We start from the raw sequence: 16770 nt of genomic DNA on the forward strand, positions 1-16770 counted from the left end.
TAGGTAAGGATTTACAAAGGGCAAGATAGGCACATTAACTGAATACAAACAAAATCATTTGTGTACCATAAAACTAAAAGGCACATACAAAGATTATTTGTCACAATGGTAAGATTTTTATCACTCAAAGTAGAAGGAGTTTATATAGGTTCATGAAGAAGAGAGAATCCTATGGGAAGAGGAACTGGCAAAGAATACCAACAGAGAATTTACAGAAAGTGAAAAATCTACACCACAAATCTAGTATAAGTATTCAATCTCTTGATAATATCCACTTTTCACGAAAACATCAAAAATTAGAGGAAAATATAAAAAAATGCCCAGGGCATATGAAGAAACAGCAAATGTCCCTATGGGGAAACATAGGCAATCTAAGCTTTCTGAAATGCAGCCGGACCTCACACGTCCATGGGATTTTAACTGAAGAGAAAGAAAAATTGGAAGAGTTGATAAAAATTCATGAAGACATAAACTAATATCCATATTAAAAATTTTAAAAGCCCCAAAGTCTCATAGTAAAATAACACAATAAATTATGTTGTGTTCCTCCTCCACTGCTGGTGGGAATGCAAACTTGTACAGCCACTCTGGAAATCAGTATGGCAGTTTCTCAGAAAACTGGGAATAAGTCTTCCTCAAGATCCAGCTATACCACTCTTGGGCAATATACCCACGGAATGCTCAATCTTACCACAAGGACACATGCTCAACTATGTTCATAGCAGCACTATTTGTAATAGCAAGAACCTGGAAACAACCTAGATGCCCCTCAACTGAAGAATGGATAAAGAAAATGTGGCACATATACACAATGGAATACTACTCAGCAGTAAAAAACAATGATATCATGAAATTTGCAGTCAAATGGATGGAACTAGAAAATATCATCCTGAGTGGGGTAACCCAGACTCAGAAGGACAAACATAGTATGTACTCACTCATAAGTGGATACCAGATATGAGGGAAGGGATGGCCAGACTGCAACCCACAGCTCCAGAGAGGCTAGCTACCAGGGAAAGACCCTAGAAGGGACACATGGATGACCCAGCGAAGGAGAAGTGGAGGAGATCTACATGAGCGGACTGGGTGTGTGTGGGGTGGTGGTGGCAGAGGGTGAGGAGTGGGGAATGAGAACATAGGGAAATGGGAGGGTCGAGCTGGAACAGGGACAGAGTGGGAGGGCAGGGAGGAAGATACCATGATAGATGAGGACATCATGGGAATAGGAAGAGTAAGGGTGTAGCTAGAGTTTTCCTGCCTGGCCCACAGTCAGGACAGATCTCTCTCACCTGCCAGTCCCACAGCCCCTCAGACCCGACCAAGTAAACATAGAGACTTATACTGGTTACAAACTGTATGGCCGTGGCAGGCTTCTTGCTAACTGTTCTTACAGCTTAAATTAATCCATTTCCATTAATCTATACCTTGCCACATGGCTCGTGGCTTCCCGGCATCTTTATAAGGGTGCTGGGGAGGCTCTCAGGAACCCACATGGATGACACCACCTTGGGCTGCTGGCAGTGGTCACGAGGGTGCCTGGGCTGGTCTACTCTGGTGACAGGTCTAGCTAGCGAATACCCTAACTATCATCATAGAGCCTTTGTCCAGTGACTGATGGAGGCAGATGCAGAGATCCACGGCCAGGTGCCAGGCTGAGCTCTGGGAATCCAATCGATGAGAGGGAGGAGGGATTCTGCAAGCGGGGGAATGTCAAGATCATGATGGGAAGAAGTGCAGAGATGACTGGTCACACTCTTGGAGACCCATGAACTGTAGACTAGTGGCTGTGAAGCCCCCACAGGACTGGACTAGGCCCTCTGGATATGAAAGATGGTTGTTTGGTTCAAACTGTTTGGGGAGCACCCAGGCAGGGGGATTGGGATCTGTCCCTGGTGCATGGGCAGGATTTTGGGATTCTGGTGCCTGTGGTATGGTGCCTTGAGCAGCCTTGGTACAGTGGGAAGGGGCTTGGACCTGCCTAGGCTCAGTGTGCTGGGCTTTGCTGACTCCTTATGGGAGACCTTGATTTGGGGGATGTGGGGATGTGGGGCGGCTTGGGAAGGAGGGCTGGGAAATGGGAGGAGGGAGGAGGTGGGATCTATGGATGGTATGTAGAGTGAGTAGAAAATTTCTTAATAAAAAAAATGGAAAAAAATTATGTTGTGTTCACAAATAAAAAAGCACAAAACAATGAAGCTATAGTTTTAAAGAATTCCACATGACATTGAAGTATCTTTAGCATAATTTGTAGTAAAGGAAGAGACAAAACTACCTGGTGTGCTCTCAGGCAGTTAGTTGGAAATTGGTAACTCACACAGATGTTAAGCTGTTCTCACTGGTTATATCTGAGGGTGGCATTCACAGGAGCACTCCACAATCATTTTTCATATTTTCTAAACATCCTTTTGTAAAAGAATGGTTGCTTTTAAGTAGCTCAATAGTTCGTTTTTCTAACAGACACAAAAATTATTTACTATCAGAACATAGTAATGCTCTTTAACTTTTCAAAGCTCCATACACCATGTACTTTATTTCAATTCTGTTTGAAAAGAATTTTTAAAATGCAAAAGCAGCTTTCACTTTGCAAATGTCAATCATGTATTCTCTTGGATTCTGTACTTCAAGGACTTGACCTTGTGGAGGTACTTCATGTTTTCCATAACTCAAGACCACTGATGATATCATCTAGGTCTAAATCACTGCTGACAGTCAGTCAGGTAGGATCTTGATTTAGGGCTTCTCTAACTGTAACATTGTGCCACTGAAGGGACCCAGGCCTACATGGAAGGTTCTACTTAGATCACTAACTATTCTAGTATTATCTTCTTCTCTTTGAATCTAAGTTTACACTCAATAATAAGACCTCGGTTCTGACTAGATAGCTGCTAGCAAATATTTTAACTTTCAGGTGTATCTATATATTAAGTTGTGCATGGTATATGTGTGTGTGTGTGTGTGTGTGTGTGTGTGTGTGTGTGTGTGTGTGTGTGTGTGTGATGGGGATTCATGTCACATGCAAGTGCTTAGGTAAGAGGACATTGGGTGTCTTGTTTTATCAGTCTGTCTTATTCCCTTCACACAGTGCCTCTCAATGAACATAAGTTTATCATTATGGGTTGGTAGCCTAGCCAACAAGGCCCAGCTCATGCTGGAGTTACAGGTATGCATGACTATACCATTTTCTTCAGGGAGATTCTGAGGATTTGAACTCAGGTCCTCACATTTGTGCAAGTGCTCTTACCACTGAATTATCTTCCTAGCACTATATTAAGTTTTCTAATCAGGTGATAAGAATTTGGTAACTTTGCAGAATGATTAGCAACTAAACTTTCAGCTTATCAGTATTGATTTAAATTTTTCATAGACGAATCTAAAATGTTTATTAATTTGTAGAGAAAAATCAAAGTTATACTAAAATAAGCTTCATGTTTAACTTATTTAAATACTATGGAAGAAATTATATGAGATACAAATGAATATTTGAATACAAAGATAAATTTTGCCCTATCCAAAGTATCTATAATGGATTAAAATCAAATTTGGATGACATATAATTTATTTATCCACACTGTCATACACTAGGGCTATACGGAATTCTTTGATTCACTCACATAACATTTAATGAATGTCTTTTGTGCAAAGCATCATATTTGATCTTGGAGCTTTAAAAAATAATATTCACAAGGCATGCTTTTGACTTAGTCCAGGCATTTTCTGCAGTTGAAATTGCTAAACTCTTGTTTGTGCTAATTCAATAAAACATTTATCAATATGAAATACAAATAAGACAGTATCAGGAAACCAGTACTTGGATTTTATCGTATGGACTTTGAGGTTGATATAGTCTACCAACTCATCCAAACCAAACAGTCTCCGAGTGTCAGCAGACACACTGCTCTCTTCCATTTCTTCACACTGCCCTCTTCTCGGCCCATATTCCCCTGCGTTCTAGTTAACCTAGTCAGTGCCCTTCTTCCACGATGCCTACAACCACTGCACTCACTTCTGTCTCTCTGTATGACCTGCATTCTCAGTCCATTAAGTGAACCCCATTCTTCCACACTCACACTGCCCCACTCCATGAGATGAGAGCATAGTCCCACATTCCCTCTGTATTTCCATGGATCCTACTTCCACACTTCTTGAAACTCCTGACTACATCAAGATCTGGTGGTAAATATTTGCCTATAAGTTCCTTTCAAGTTCTGTCATGGAATTTTTTATCTTTACCAACCCTCTTTCTGCCTCTTTCCTGGATAACAGGTATGTCTCCTGTCCCTCATACAATATGAACTAGTGGTGAACATCTCCCATGCACCAGGCTTCTCTAGCATCAGTGGTACAGCTGAACTGCACGCGAGGTTCTCTGCCTGTGGGACTTACACTCTAGTGGGTGAAAGGGATAGAGAATAAACGAGAAAGCCCAAATATAAGCATGATTTCATACTGTGAGATGAACTAGAAAGACATTATGAAAGAGGTGGTTAAGTAAGTCAGCCTGTAGATGAAGAATGCGGTGAAGGATCCTCTGAGGAGGGTGGAGGGAGGAAGGGAAGACTAGCTAGTAGAACACTCTAGACCATTATGAGCACGAGGTGGTAGGACCTGGAAGCCGGAGAGTGGCATATTCTAGGAAGAGACTGATAGCCCACGTTTCTGCACCCTCGTAGCCAAGGGCTGAGGTGGGCTTGCTCTCAGCTGTGCACCCTTCTGCTGCCAGAGGCATGCTATCAGTCATCTTCTGCCAGTCTCCAGACTGGACTACTTCTGATAGCCCCTTCTCTCCAGCTTCAAAATGCTCGAGGTGTTCAGTGTAAAAAGACACTCTGCTTTGACTCCTGCTGATTGTAATGTCAGAGTTTCCCAGTCAACAGAGGGCTCCCTCCAGCATCTGCATGGCCTCACTCAACTTTGGCAAATGTGGTTTGCGTCTACACTATCATTTTCAGTATGCTGTCCAAGATCATCAGTGACTTCTCAGCTTCAAATCCAGTGACCTCTCCTCAACACTCATCCCTCTTGACTCTGTCACATTCTTGCCAGGCCTGCTTTCCAAAGACTCTTTTTCTGTGTTTCATGAAAATAAATTCTGTACGTAATTCTTCTGCCTCGATGATCTGTCTGTGACTGAAACGCTTGTCTGTCTGCCTGCCTGCCTCTCCTTCTTCCTTCTTCTTCACCTTCTTCTCATTAGCAGTCTCACTCCCAAAGCCACAAGCCAGGCATTCTCTGTGGGCAACTTCTACACCTGTTTTCTCTAGGCCTACCTTTTCCTCAAGTATCCAGAAACATCCTTTCAACAGCAAGTAAACACCACAGCTCATGTTCAGGCATCACTCTCAACCCAGCACATTGCTAAGTGCATTCACATGCTTCCTCCAGCCCTGAGACTTCTTCCATGTTTGCAAATGATTAAGGGGTGAGTTTGCCTTTCACAAGACTCACCAGCCCCCTGCCCTCTGCAATGATTCTCAAGCATGTCCTTTTGGCTTTGTTGCCTCGGAGACACTTCACTACCTCATATGCTTCTCTATCAAGTCCTCAAGAGGATGTCTCCTGGACTAGACCAGTTCCTACCAACCCTTCTACTGCTATGCTATCAAAAGGATGTTGACAGAATGATCCGCCTCATGATCCCTAGATCCTGACACTTAATTCCTCAGCATCTTCTGTGGCTTCTCCTCACTTACTCAAAGCAGTGGAGACCCCAAGCTCCCTGAGCTATAGTCCAGCCTTATCACTGGCCCCTCTTAGGATCACCCTGTGCATCACACACATGATTTTGTTTTTTTCTTATATTTGTTTTTCCCTAGAGTTGGAATGCTATGCTCCATATCAACTAGTCAAAAATTCCTCAGTTCACTTACACCTAATTTAAATGGCAATGGTTCTTGTTAATTTTCCTCAATCTCAACAGGAAATAATTATTTTGCATTTTCCCTTATAGTAGTTATATTCATACTTCTACATGTGTTTTTGTCTTGTGGTCTATTATTTCATCATCTTTGAAAACTATCTTTTTAAAGATAGTATCCACCGCCCTTCTCTCTTGCTCTAAGTCACCTCCAGCATCCCGTCTGCAGTCTGCTGCAGCAGCAGTCTGTCTGTGTACAGGTGCTTCCTGACTCTCGAGGTCCTGCTCCCACCAGCATTAGAGCAGCATCACTGTTTTGTACTGTTTTGATGGCAGGCTCAACAACATCCCACTTACATGCGCACAAGGTACCTCAGCCCGAACGTATCCCACATGGCCCAGTCTCTACTCCCATAGTTTTCTGTGTAGCAAAGAGTAACTTCCTCTGTCTACTGGCATCTGGCATCGCCATGACTGCTCCCAGGCATGCTATCTTTCTCTTCCTCATCCCCCAAATATAAACTAACAGTAAATCCTGTCAGCTCTGCCTTTCAAACACACCCTGGTGATTTTTTTTTTTAAGGATATCACAGCTGCTGCTATACTGCCCAGACCCAAGCCCCTCACGGTGTGTTTTAATTATTGCAGTTCTTCATGGCTGGTCTCCCCTTCCTCTTTTGCCCTCCAGCTAGTCCATTTTTTATTTCATGGAGAGATCCCACTTTACAGGGTCCAGTCAGATTACACCACCACTCTGTTCAAGCATGGATGCCTCCTCTACTCAGAGTCACAGTAATAGGTCATACTATGACAACCTCAGGCCCTGAGGCCCTGAGGACCCCTCTCTGGAGTCTCCTTGGTCATCATTTGCAGCCACACTGGTGTCTGCACTGGTTTTCTAAGAGTCCAGACACACTTTCAGCTTTTTGGAGCACCCTTACTACTTAATTGGGAGTACAGAGCTACTCTGCCACTGGCGAATTGTGTAAAAGTCTGACTTCCATGTGAATTAAGGCACTAAGGCCCCGCCCTAGCTCACACTGTAAAATCTGTGCAATAATGCCTAGAGTGATTGTACAGACTCTTTTGGGGCTCAACATTACTTGAAAAAGAAAAGGAAAAGGAAAAGAGAAGTAGAAGTTGAACAGAATTAGATGATTCTTAAATTTTCCTTTCCAAGTTCTAGTCTGAAGATCCAGCGTGGCATTAAGAAGCAAACAAACAAACAAAAGAGCTCCAGGAACAATTTACAGCTGGTATGATGAACAGCAATGCTCTTTCAGCACCTGATTAAATATTTCAGCTTTTAAAAAGAATATTCTAGATTGTAAGTTGAATGTAATCCAAGCCAAATGTGCAAATACTATATTGATATTTATTTCAATAATATAACATTCTAAATGAACTTATTTCTGCTAAAATATCAACCTAGGAGAATACATCATCATTTTTGTTAGTGTTATTAAAGAGAAATTATAAAGACTAGAAATAACTATTAGACAACCACCTTAGGGAAAATATAACCCATTCTAAACCTAAGAGAATTCAGAGCTACAGCTCGCGTATTCCCTACTACATGGTATGTGATGATGTGCTAACACTATTCTATCACAGTATTTAATTACTATGAAAGGGGCTAGCCCAGAGAACCCCTCCCATTAGAGTCAAGGATAAGTTAAGTAGCTCCTTAGAGCATTTTAGCAGTGCATAAGACAGAGCAAGATATTCAAACTGCTCATCTAAATCTGAAGAGTAGATTTATGTCTTCCCACTTCCAGAGACTGAGAACCAGAACAGGGAGAGTGGGTTTTAAATCTGCACTTCCACAGTCTAAACAGAGTCCTTGCAAACAGCTCCTCACCTTCTCCAGGGTCATCTCCGTCTCAGCAGCGTGCGTCTTTCTCAGCTCCATTTTTGCCCTTTCCGATTCAGCCTTCAGCTTGTTGACAGCGGTCTCGTGGTCCTTCGCAGCCCGCTGCTTTTCCTCCTCTCGAAGAAGACCCAGTTCTACCAGCTGCTGTTTCCTCTGAGAGTTCACATTGACCAGCTCTTCCCTCAACTTATGAACCTGGGCCTCCATGTCAGCAATGATCTAGGCGAAACAGACAGAAGACACATGCGAGAAGTCACAAAGGAACAACTACACAGGGCCAACAAATACCTAGCTTCCAAGTTCACCTGTCCTTCAGGTCCCCACCTGGATCTTTGTGGCTCTCTGTCAATCCCACGCTGTTCCCTCACCTCAGAGGTAAATGCCACGTGGAGAAAGAACATTTTTCTACACATTGTTTCTTTATATCCCACCACATTTCCTACGTTACTTCTTCATAATACCTATGTTGGTGGAATGAGCATTCTTCGGAAACTGGCTTTTTAAAATATTCAACATCAAGTTCTCAGAATTCATCTAATGTCCTTGTATTTTTGTTTTCCTATCATTGGTTTTGGCTTTGATTTTGTTATGTCCTTACTTCTATTTTCTTAGATTCTTTCATATTCCTTCTTCCAATTTCTTATTTTGGATAGCTAACTCATTTTTATCCTTTCTTTTCTAATGTATAAATTTGAAGTTGTGTTCCATCTGTTCATTTTAGATACATGGTGTTTTTGTTATCACTTAGTCCAACACACATTTAACTTCCTTTATCCTTTCCTTTGACTTGTAAATCATTCAGATGTAAGCTTCTTAGCTATAAAATTCATGGACTAGGTTTCCTAAGGCTGCTGTAACAAAGTGCCATAAACTGGGTGGTTTAAAGAACACTAATGTGGTGTTGGGGATTTAGCTCAGTGGTAGAGTGCTTGCCTGGCAAGCGCAAGGCCCTGGGTTCGATCCTCAGCTCCAAAAAGAAAGAAAGAAAGAAAGAAAGAAAGAGCACTAATGTGAAGCTGGAAAGAGGGCTCAGCAGTTACCAGCACTTGCTGCTCTAGCAGAACACCCAGGTTTGGTTCCCAACACCCACGTGGAAGCTCACAGTCACCCATAACTCTAGTCAGAAGGGGGATTCAGTGTCTTCCTCTGTGGGCAGGAGGCCTGCACACAGTGTGCATGCAGGCAAACACACTCCTACACACAAAATAAATAAATCTTTAAAATATAGGAGAAATCTATTCTCTCCCAGTTCTGGAGAATAGCAACCTCCAAACCAAGAGCTGTCTGAGTTGGTTGCTTCTGGGGTTCTGAAGAACTCATTCCACTCATCTCTCTTAGATGCTGGCATCTGCTGTCCACACTTGGTTTTCCTTGGTGTGCAGACACAGCATTCTGAATATCCATGCCTCTATGTTTCACTGTTTCATAAGGGCACTGACCACATTGAGGTCAGGAGTACAGAATGTACCATACCTCCCATTACTAAAAATTGAGAATGTTGGTAAGCAATGTTGCCAAATTTTAAAAAGCTTCATGAAAGATGGCTAAGGAATTGGCCTAAATTTTCTACATGTGTTGAGTGCTGCATTCTATAAATGTCCATTGGATCAAATATTTATGTTGCTGAAGTCTATGACCTACTGATACATGCAAACCTAAGCTATCAGCTAATGATGCACTGTTTGTTTGTCTGTTCCTCTTTGTCAAGATTCCATTTAGATATTTTGAGATTGCAAGAGACATATCTTGTTCACTGGCTTTTTGTTATCAAATAATGATCCTCATATGTCATTATTATTAAATAATTGCCCTCCTCACCTCCAGCATGAGTTCTGCCATAAAGTCCCTTTTGCCTAGGGTTAATGACATGAACGACAGCTCTTTAGATGTGGGGGTATTTATTTGGTATATTTTATTTAATATTTTACTTTAAAGCTTTCTGCATCTTCAATTTTAAATATATATATTATAAACAGCATATTGACTTTCAACTTTCTTTTTAAAATCTTACCAATATTTGTCTTTTAAATATAGCATCTAGTCCAATTAGTTTCCCTATACTTAAATATTGCCCTAGTTAAAAAATCTTTTTGTGCTATCTGTACTACTTTTGTACATTTCATATTTTCTCCATTTTGTCTTTTAGTCTAAATAAATCCATTCTTTCCTCCATCATCTTTCTTGTCCTCTCTCACTGGAAGTCATGTGCTCCATTTCCCATCCTGGTTCCTCACTCTTCTGTTCTCACAGTGAACATCATTTTGTTGCCCTCCACCACATTTTAAGTTCTTTCATGGCAGTTCGGCACCAACCCCTGCAGCATTTACTGGTCTGAGCGCCTCTTGCTGGGTGGGGTTGAGATGCCAGTTTGCAGGGACTTCAGTCCATCTCTGCCTGCTTTCCAGGTCTGCTGTTTGTCTCCAGTGTTCCTTGCGTTCTTTATTTTCCCCTAACCATCTTCTTGCCTCGTTATTTTGATCAAGCTTGTTATCTTCTAAATCTATGTCGAATCTTTGACAAGTACTGCGAGTTTTTTAGTGAACTCGGCTCTTCTGTTTCTGTAGAGAACCCGGAGTATCTTTCTTCTCACAACACTGCCTACCAACCTCTAATTAAATTCTCCTGTTCTTCATTTCTCTTAACACCTTTCACGTTCCTCCTGCATCAGTCTCCCCGTGTTGTTTGCTTCGGCTTCTGCTAGGCTGTCAGGTCATCCAGGTTCTAAGTCTCACATGTTTTGCTCTTATTTTAGTTTTACTCTTTGCATAGGATGCTCAAAAACTTTACTGTCTTTCACTGGATTAAGTCCATTTACGTTTTCCTTAATCATGACATAACACATTGAACACGACTACTTTCTAGTCCACAGATGACATGCCAAGCTTCTTTTACTATTCACAACTTCTAGAGGTTCTGGTTCATAGTGTTCTATTCAACGTTTGCGCTCTTAAAAAATGTAAGCTCCTATTTCTTGGCATGTTATCTGTGGGGACAAAAGTGGGTGTCTACCAATCATGTCATTCTGACAGACAAAGGAAACACCAGCATCTCTAGTTAACTTTGAAAAGTCTTTCCTCAATCTTCCCTGATTATTCTGATAATGGGAATGCAGGCAGCAAATGCTTGTGAGAACTGGCTTGTATCTCTGAATTTTTCAGGTGCAGACACCCGCTCACTGTCAAAGACTGAAACATAATTCCTCTTTTTCTTCTTGGACAGGGTCACATGCAGCCTAGACTAAACTTGAACTCATTATGCAGCCAAGGCTGGCCTTGAACTCTCCATCATCCTGCCTCTGCCTTCTAAGGGCTTGCATTACAGACACGAACCAACACTCCTGGCTTGAGATGGAGTATTTCTGTTTCTGATTCACTGATGTCCAACTCAACTACACACTATGGGCATGGCCCTTCGGTATACCAGCTTTATGTGTGTTGATGGCCTAAAAGATCCCTTAGTCCTAAGAGGCCCAGACTTTCATGAATGGTCCCTGTACCTCATGAGAGTAGGAAAACAAAACTAATACCCCAACAATAATTAACCTAGTTTAAAACACACCTAAAAAGTGAGCCCTTCCTTTAGTCCTTTGCTTATAGATTTCTGTTTTCATTCAGTGTTTGGTATCTGACTATCCCAATTAGTACAACAGCTCCTGGATACAACAAATGACACGCTGCCTGTGCTCATGTCCCACTGATCCACATGGCTGTTTCTGTGCTGGTCCCATGACGTTTTTGTTATTCTGGCTCCGTAATGTACCTTGAAACCAAGTACAGTGGCACTTCCAGCTTTATTTATTTTTACCTAGGATTGCTTTGGCTACCCTGTATTTTGTAGTTCCAAATAAACTTTAAAATGGGAAAGGAGAATATGGTCAAAGTACATTATATATGCATACTTATGAAAATAAAAATGAGAAAAGTTTATTACATAAAATGGAAAGGTAAAAAGAAAAGAAAATGTTTAATTTCTACTATTAGCTATGAATGCAACATTTCTCAAAACACTATGGTAACATACATCATGCATGATGTAGTTAAAATGAACATTTAAAACACCAGCATTCCCATAACTGGAAACCAGAGAACCCAAAAGGGACAGCAACATGAAGTGTTATTACCATGTTAAAAAACGTACAAAGCTAGGGCTAGCAAGATTGCTTGGTGGGTAAGGTGCTTGTTGCACAGGCTTGGTGTTCTGAGTACAATCCCCAGAACCCATGTAAAGGTAGAAGGAGAAACTAAACACCAAATTGTCCTCTGACCTCCACATGCACATTGTGGTACAGATGTTCCTGAATATACACGTCAGACACACAGACCCTAAAATAAAAAAATAAAACAAAAAGCTAAACTCTAGAGGGGCAAGACTGAAAAAACCAGTGACTGGAAAGGACAGTGCTGTGACACTGTTTTCTGGACATGACAGGGCTATGGCACTTCTGCACTCACAGCAGCTGTGGGTGCTTGAACTAAGTCTGCACAAGATGCAGGCAATCAGAATTCCAGCACGGAAGCTGAACTGCTTTTGGTAGCTGCAGGCTGCTAGGGTAGAGAGGTTTAGTTTTCCTCATGGATGTGCTGCTGGTAGGCTGCTTGTGCTCCAGTGGGTGGCCTCACACAAAAGTGCATAAGGGCAGTACTAACTGAGATCAGGGAAAGGTCTGGAAGGAGATGGAGGATGGGAACAGGGGTGGATATGATCAAAATATGTGTGTGTGTGTGTGTGTGTGTGTGTGTGTGTGTGTAAGTAATTCTCAAAGAATAAAAATACATTTAAAAATAATTTTTTGTAAGAATTAAAATAACTATACCTCACCATCAACAAAAATATTATATTCATTGTTTTACTTAAAAACTTTACTATTTCTACTTGCTAAATGATAACTTGGAGTTTTAAATATTTAGTTTGCACACGGCATCTTATACAGATCATTTGATTTAATCTTTGTGGTAATTCACTGATAGATACTGCAATTCTGCAATAATAAAATTGCAAACTGCAATAACATACTGTGAGTCCCTCATTTTGCACTGAGGAAGATCATCACTGGCTGGCCCGCTGAGCCTGCTCCTTACTCAACCTATTACAGGTGGAGCACAAAGGTATTTATGTTTGAACGTGTTTAATGATGAAAGAAGGCTGAGCTGAAACTGCCCCCTTTTTTATTCTGTCTCTGTAAAAATGCCAACTTGAAATCACCTCAGAAGAATGGATAAGAGAACTTCCATAAAAAGGCAGCTCTCATAAATGTGTACTAGAAAAGATAAGTCTTTTTCCTTCTGAGAATACACGGAATGTTTTAAAGCTTGTTTCCCCTTTCATAGGAACCTATACATTTGCATATCAATAGATAGCAACAGATCAATTGTCTTTGAAAAGAGACAATTTTGCTTCTTATCCCTTGTTTTTTTAGTGATTCCTCCAATCTTGATAATTAAAATAACAGTCATTTAATTAAATTAATAGATGAGAACACTAAGATTGGACAAACAAACAGAAACACTAGACATGCTTCTGAAGACAAAATATTTTAAAAAGCTCCCTGATCTCCAGGTTACAAAGCAGAACTTGTTGTCCTGCCCAGTCAACAGTGTAGAACCCTCAGGAAGCATGGCTCTAGAGCTCCAGGTCAATAAATACCTTCAAAGAACAAAACAAACTCCAAGAAGCTCCCAAGTGAAATTAAGGCAGTCCCAACACAAACCATGGTGTGTGGAAAAATACAGCAGGAAACTGATGTGAGCTCTTTTGGCAAGTGCCTCTCCCTTCTGTTGCCATGAGACAATCAACTTTTACCAAGTTGTCTTATTGATAATTATTGATAATCACACAATAAATTTGTGAACAAATTACAAAGAAATTTTGCTTTAGGGTACATTGGCAAAGTTATTTGTACAAAAGATACAATTATGTTCCCCCCATCAAACTGCTCTAGAGAAATATCTAATCCACTTCTGGTATGACCCACAGTGTACATGTGCACAATTTACTCCACGCCTCCCCGGTGCTACACTGCATCGTGTATATTCTATTAGCTGACTTGATATGTGATGCTGAATTAGAGAAAGGAGTATTTAATTGCTGACAATATGGACACACACACTGCTTAAGTTTAATGGTGATTTTCAAAAGGAAAGTCTGTCCTGAAAATGCATTAACTAAGTGTAGACAAAATGAAATGGTAAGAGAGAACTTAAGGGTGAGGGCTTCACTTATGCCATAGCATGTGTTGATAACTAGACGGAGTTGAGCACCAGCATCAGTGAGAAACAGGTGCTTTCGTGTTGCCCTACTATTGTAAATAACAAGTTATAAAATTTCATCTATGTGACTGATATAAAGTAACTGAATTACTGAAAATTTCACAGGCAGGGGATGGAGAGATGGCTCAGTGGATAAGAGCACTAGCACAGGATCTAGTTTTGGTTCTAATCATCAACATGGTGGTTCAAACCTTCTGCACTCCATTAACAGGGGATCTGACACCATCTTCTGGCTTCCTCAGGCACCAGGCCCATATGAGATACACATACACACATGTAGCCAAAACAAATCATTTAAAAAAATTCACAGGTTACTAAAGGCTGTGTCTTTAAGAAAACACACCACAAGAACAAATGTTTTCAAATTGACTTTCAATCAATAATTAAAAACATACTGCCTTAGAAAGCTAATAATCTCAAAGCCGCTTGGAATCTCACAAGTTCTGGCAACAGAAAGGCAAGGTTCAAGCACCCTACAGATGATTATGAATTGCCAGGATCACCATCAAACTAGCCACAAATAAAATTTATAAATACATTCATAAAAATACAATGTAACTTACATTAAGGGCATGCTGTTAACCAGTTGGATTATTTTCCAAGTTGAAAACTTATTTTTCAGACCTTTTGGTATAAAGGTACATCAGTGAAATCCTGACACATGAAGCTAAATCAGCAGTCTCTGTCATCTTTTACAAAATTTCATGAACAAGCACAAGAAGCTTAAAATTTTCAATGTTACTCCTTAAAATTGTGTAATTTACTATGTTTAATACATATGTATTATATAAAAGTAATCATGATAGGAAACACCAGGAAAAAAAATTCCCTAAGGAATTTTGAGAAGAAAATATAAACTACACACACACCATAACAGATGAGAAGGAACCATGAGAGTTGAGATGAGGAAGCAGTAACTTCTAGCTAGGAAAGGCTCTGTAAAACTAACTTGTAGCCAGAAGCTTTTCTGTATCCCACCCACCAGTTCCCTATTCTGCTGCCACTTGTAAATAACCACTCAGAGGCTTAATATTAACTACAAACTGTTTGTACTAAATAAAATCGATAACCTCAGCTGGACCTTGAGAAGAAGAAATGGTATCTGTAGATAGGCACAGACAGGATATTTCAGGTATACAAAGAATGAGAAGCATGAAAGAAACCAGATACCAAATTAAAGAGAAATGAGGGAATACTGAAAAAAAATAGTGTAGACATTAAAAAATCCAGAATGCTATAAAATTGATTAAATATACTCAAGAGAGACAGAAAGGCTCACTGAGTTGAGAGTAGAATGGATGGGTATAATTTTAGAAGCAGAATTGTAAGTGTTAAATAACTAAATGCATGCTGAAGGCAAGAAGAAAAGAGGAAGACTGTTGAGTTACCATCCTGACTTCAGCCAGTTTCATAATTGAGGTATTCTGAGAGTCCTTCAAGAAGTGAAACAACTAAATCTTGCATGAGACTTTTTTGATGTGTCTTCATTCATAGAAATAATTGAACCATGCAAAGGAAAAAACAAAACAAAGCAAACCACGCCCAGGTTGCATTTCATGTTCTGAAAGCAGAGAAACTAACAAAACAAACACCAAAGGCAAGGCACTGTGGAAGGAACAGGGGACACATCATATTGTGGCTCCAGAGCAAGGATCACAGCTGGAGAACACAGCTGTCCTGGAATATACCAGAGAATCTGGAACTGGTAAAGCGGTTTCAGAGCAAGTGTTTTCTATTCTCATCTGAAACAAATACCAATTCTGCTTTGAAGAAAAGTTTTCTCAGGTAAAAGCCTTCAAGTGTTTCTTAACATTAACAATGGAAATACAGAAAAACCATCAAAAAATCATCATGAAAAAGTTAGCCTTCCTGTGCTCTGTAATCATCAGAATAAGCATAAAAGAAAGTACTCGCTAAAGAGCTGAAGACACAGGCACCAAGACAGTGCCTATAGGCAGATAGGATGGGCAAAGGAAGGCAGTTAAAGCACAGTAGCAGCAAACAGTTAAATGTAGACGGGAACTTAAGAAAGCACCCACATTACAGCCAAGTAAACCAGGAAATGACAACTAATGAAGGAGATTGTTGCAGCTTTGGAGGGAAAGTGAGACCCCAATATATGCCTGATTATAGAGTTTGAGGAAGAGAAAGGTGAGGACAGGGAACTTTCAGTGACAGGAGAATTTTTGAAAAATGAGAAGTAGAGAGTAGAACATCTGCCAAGCAGGGGAGAAGTGAGGGAGGACCAGCTGCATTGTCCTAGCGTGTTTTCCAGAAGAGGCAGGTGCTAAATGACTAGCCACACACAGCAGAATACACAGTCTCACTCATATGTGAGATCTAAAAATATAAAGGATTTCAATACCTAGAACAAAACAGTGGTCTCCAGGGATGTTGGCAGGGGTGGGAGAAGAAAACAGGGATAGGAACGTCAGAGGACAAAGCTGCACAAGTGTAGATTGAACAAGCTTAGTTACACAGGTACAGCGGGAAGATCTGACTGCTATGGGTGTACAGGCAATGGGCGTTACGATGTGTGTTGATTTACTTCATGCAGTATCATCTGACTACCCATACAGATCCTTCAGCATCATTTTGTTTGTATTAACTGAACTTAAAAGTTTTAAAAAGAAGAAATGAAGGGGAAAAAGGAGGGATTTGAGGAATGAAGAAGAAAATAGTAGCATGGATAAGCACTTTAAAAACTTTATTAACACGTTTTCCTAAATTTTAATTTTATTCTATCTATAATACATGGATATATTTTAAGAATCCAT

The 16770-nt window shown here is 40.5% G+C and overlaps 1 protein-coding gene across 8 annotated transcripts in view; it reads right to left on the minus strand.

Moving 5' to 3' along the window:
- Cep112 (centrosomal protein 112) overlaps positions 1-16770 on the minus strand; it is a 494900-nt gene that overhangs the window by 239274 nt on the left and 238856 nt on the right. For all 8 annotated transcript variants that reach the window (XR_008222117.1, XM_052755648.1, XM_052755650.1 and 5 more), the window contains one exon: positions 7716-7946. Coding sequence is in view for 7 of the 8 variants with exons in the window: in XM_052755648.1 (XP_052611608.1) it covers positions 7716-7946 (231 nt within the window). In the remaining variant the exon portion in view is untranslated. The remainder of the gene's footprint in view (positions 1-7715; positions 7947-16770) is intronic.

The sequence above is a fragment of the Peromyscus californicus genome, unplaced genomic scaffold (assembly GCF_007827085.1).
Source record: "Peromyscus californicus insignis strain IS unplaced genomic scaffold, ASM782708v3 Scaffold_3__1_contigs__length_106647218, whole genome shotgun sequence".
Lineage (NCBI taxonomy): Eukaryota > Metazoa > Chordata > Mammalia > Rodentia > Cricetidae > Peromyscus > Peromyscus californicus.